Genomic DNA, 3,630 nt, shown 5'->3' with positions numbered 1-3,630 from the left:
TGGTCCTGGGGAGTCCACCCAAAATGCGACATCCAAATTCGTGTTGCATCGCGATGAAGCGTTTCTTACCATGCAGAATATCGGTACCACTCTCATCACTACTTCTTAGTTCCGGCCTCCGTTCGAGCCTCAACGCCATCGAGATGTTTTCATTGATCATGTGCGTCATATGGTCGCCCAATGCTTAATCGCCGGTAGCCGGCCGAGTAGGCCGGTCGGGTTTGTTTGACACTGCCCTAGATCCGCGCCGGAGGCCCGGACTTAAATGTCGTCGGTGTGGTAAACTCCATTTTGCACTGTCAACGAAACACACCACTGGCCTGAAGAGAGGATGACGACGTGTCACAACATGATCAGATTACAAACAGAACCCGTTCATTACTGGACATATCGATTCGGTAGCCGCTTGGCTGGTTAAAAGGGCCATAAGGGATTAAGTTCTGGGGTGCGCCGGCTTGGAGATGTTGGCGGACATAAGCGGTGGCTGTAATACGACGAGGCTCAATGCCGTTCCCAGCAAGATTGGTGCCAGTGGTCCGAAACGACAAGCTTTGCGTGTACTTCCTATCGAGCAGCATGGCTTGTGATTCTGAACATGTCCAAGATACTTGAGCCCCCTTCCCAGGCCCGTATGTGGCAGCTTCTAGTCCAAGTCAACCAGTCTCTGCTGAGCCAGGCTCTGGTGCACCGTTCCTGCGACGCTCGTAGCACAATAGCCGTTCGTCTCCTGCCTCAAACGCTCCACCTCCACATTCCCGCCTCTAGTCTGGTGCTCCGCCATGCCCTGTCCCACCCATCGTCCTCTCTCATGCCCCTCCACTTTGTCAGCTTGCATCTCGTGGTGGTAATGCATTCTGCCAGCACTTTGCAGGTTGACTAGTACAGCGCGGTACCAAGCCGGAAAGTTCTTGAGTCCAACCTCCGCCAGTCCCGAAGACGTGCTCGGCATTATGTGCTGGTAACGGCAGCGTGATCCCCACTTGCAGGTCCCATGGTGGCAGTAGTGACGACAGTAATTCCCGCGTCCTGCCTTGAGCTTCGCCGACTGGGCGTGACGGTGGTGGTGGTGCGCTGAAGTGGCGGCAGTGCCCGCTTCGAACGCGAGTAAAGGCGGCGAGGGCTTACCACCTGAAGAGACGACTGGATTGAGTACGATGCGAGGGATCTCCTCAGTTAGCACGCGTTCCGGGCTGGCATTGGCACTCTGAACAGTCTCCTCTCTAGTGAGCCCTTCGTCGGTGTCACTGGGCTGTCCTATGTCTAGCTCGTAGCAAGGCGTATTTTCTGCCTTTGCGTATGTGCCAACGCTGGACATGCGGCTCGTCTGGGCGGGAGACAAATATCGTGGCAGGCCGGTAATGTTTATGTGCTGTGGCAGGAGATCAAGAGGGATCAGTGGCACGATGCATCGGGTATGGCCTGGCCCTGGGCGCATGAGAAAGTACGTGGGACGGAGACTCGCATCGATATTGAGGCTCTGGTCCTCGTTGACAGCAGGTTTGATGCCGATGATTCCCGGCACGGGCTTGTTGCAAACGGCCGGTGTGGGCTGTCGAGCAGGCGGCTTCTGTATCACCAAGGCCTCAAGAGATGCCTTGCGATCTTGAGCCTGGTGACTTGAAGCATGTGTCGTTTTTTGTTTGTTGTGGACTTCATCTGTTCGAGTATCAGGTGTCGAGTCGATGACAGCCCCATTGGAGACATCCACGTTTCGTGGGTTGTGCTTTGAGTGTTGGAGGCCAACCCTGGGTCGACGATGCCATGGAGCCCTTCGAGGCTCTACGTTGGACATGATGTCCTTGTCGAATCTGAACGGAATGCCAGGAACAGGTCTAAAATATACAGCCCCCAGCGAACATGATCAAGAAAGTCCAAGCAAGTGAATCGCCCTTCTCTACGCCACGGATGAGCAGGCAGAAGCATTTTATAATCATCATTCAAGTTTGTCCCCGTGTGTGCCACCATGATTGTCCGCCATCATGTACGGTGAGCCGCTTCCAGCATCAGCAAGCCCAACAGACGCTCTATTGCCGAGTTTCCACCCGTATCCTTGCTGACAGCCCATCAACACAGAATCCCAACTGCCGGGGCCCGTCCGCAAGCTCCACTTCCCTCTTCACCCACCGGCCCCCCTTCCTCAGCTCAACATCCTCTCCAAACCCCTTGGCCGCCTCAATCTCCACCGCCAGGTCGGCCTCCAAGCCCTCGCCCTCCTCATCACTGCTATCACCGAGCTCCTCGTCAAACCCACCTACAGGATCCCACTCCCCCGTCTCCCACACAAGCCTGATCGCCAGCGGCGGCACTGCAAACATCCGGCCCGCAATCGCCTTGACAGCGTACACATCAAACGACTTGGGGATCTCCGTCTCCGTCTCCTGCGCCGCCACGCCAGCCCCGGGTACAAACTGTACGCGCACGACCCTCGCCTCCAGGAAAGACGGGTCCACCTCATCGCGGCGCACAATGTCGGGCTCGCCGTAGAAGGCGCACAGCGCCCCAAAACAGCGGCGGGTGCTGCTCCAGCACGCGCGCCTCGTTCTCCTCCGGCGCAGCGGCGAGCTGCTTCGCGATGCTGAGAGGTAGAAGAGCTCCGCGTTCGTCCTGTCCTGAGGCGTGATGGTGGCGAAGTTGAGCGTCTTGAGCGAGGGAAGGCGGGCCGTGGTGATCATGTGCGCCTCGTCCGTTGTCCTGGCAGCGGCGTCTTGGTCGTCTCCTGCAGGGCGCGCGGCACCGGGAACGGGGTTCGCCCAGAGGGGGTTGTTGGAGAGGCGGAGGGCTGTGAGACTCGGTGCGGATGTCGGCAGGGCGTCGATGAAGGACCAGGAAGAGATGGCGTTGTAAGAGACATCAATGTAGGTGAGGGACGGCGCGAAGATGGGCGGAGGCGCGTCCGGGTGCGATCGGATGGCGGAAATGCTGTTGCCCTTGAGATGTAGGATTCGGAGGGCTTTAAGGGAGGCGAGGGGGGCAATGTCTGCGAGGGATGTCAATTCATTGTATTCAAGGTCAACGGTCGTCAAAGTCGACGCCAAGGTAGAAAGATTGGCCTCGGGAATTGAAGTGAAATGGTTGAGGCTGCCACTGAGCCGGTCGAGTACTGGAAAATTCGATGCGATCTCGCAGATGCTCTCCCAGGAAAGCAGGGTTTCTTCAAGCTCGAGCTCCTTGACTTCCTTGAAGGCTTCGAGGGCACTCCTGATCGTAGGTTCCGACTCTGGGTGGATGATCTGAAACCGGTTGCCGCTGCGAGTCGGAGTCAGTACTGGCCCTTGAAAGGCATCGCGGGCGAAAATGACAGTAGAAGCTTACTTGAGCCGCAGACTCTTCAGCCCCTCCAACTCTCGACAGATCCTGACGACCGTCCCAAAACTCTCAAACAAGTTCCTACTCAGATCCAGCTCGAAAATCAAAGGGCTGGTGTCTTTGACTCCGCGACCGCCATCCTCGAACATGACGTCCCACGCAATCCGCATGCCATCCAGGATGACGATCCTCAGGTCCTCAACCTTTGACAGCTGGCGCCGGATCTTGTCGAATCCCACCTCCTCAGCAACCTTTTTCCCGAAGAAGATGATGTCAATCTCCGGGTTGCGCGAAGGCGAAGTCACGTTGGATCCTTCGCCGATG

General features: G+C 57.2%; 2 protein-coding genes across 2 annotated transcripts; both read right to left on the bottom strand.

Moving 5' to 3' along the window:
* Positions 1-579: 579 nt before the first annotated feature.
* VDBG_06069 (hypothetical protein) lies at positions 580-1,763 on the bottom strand (the record flags this gene model as incomplete). Its single annotated transcript, XM_003003581.1, has 2 exons — positions 580-1,656; positions 1,745-1,763. 2 exons carry the CDS (start codon positions 1,761-1,763, stop codon positions 644-646), a joined length of 1,032 nt encoding a protein of 343 aa, XP_003003627.1.
* Positions 1,764-2,024: 261 nt separating this feature from the next.
* VDBG_06068 (conserved hypothetical protein) lies at positions 2,025-3,630 on the bottom strand (the record flags this gene model as incomplete). Its single annotated transcript, XM_003003580.1, has 2 exons — positions 2,025-3,246; positions 3,313-3,630. The coding sequence occupies 2 exons, from the start codon at positions 3,453-3,455 to the stop codon at positions 2,025-2,027; spliced, it is 1,365 nt and encodes a 454-aa protein (XP_003003626.1).

The sequence above is a fragment of the Verticillium alfalfae genome, genomic scaffold (genome assembly GCF_000150825.1).
Source record: "Verticillium alfalfae VaMs.102 supercont1.7 genomic scaffold, whole genome shotgun sequence".
Classification (NCBI taxonomy): domain Eukaryota; kingdom Fungi; phylum Ascomycota; class Sordariomycetes; order Glomerellales; family Plectosphaerellaceae; genus Verticillium; species Verticillium alfalfae.
This window is presented reverse-complemented; position numbering and strand designations above follow the sequence as displayed.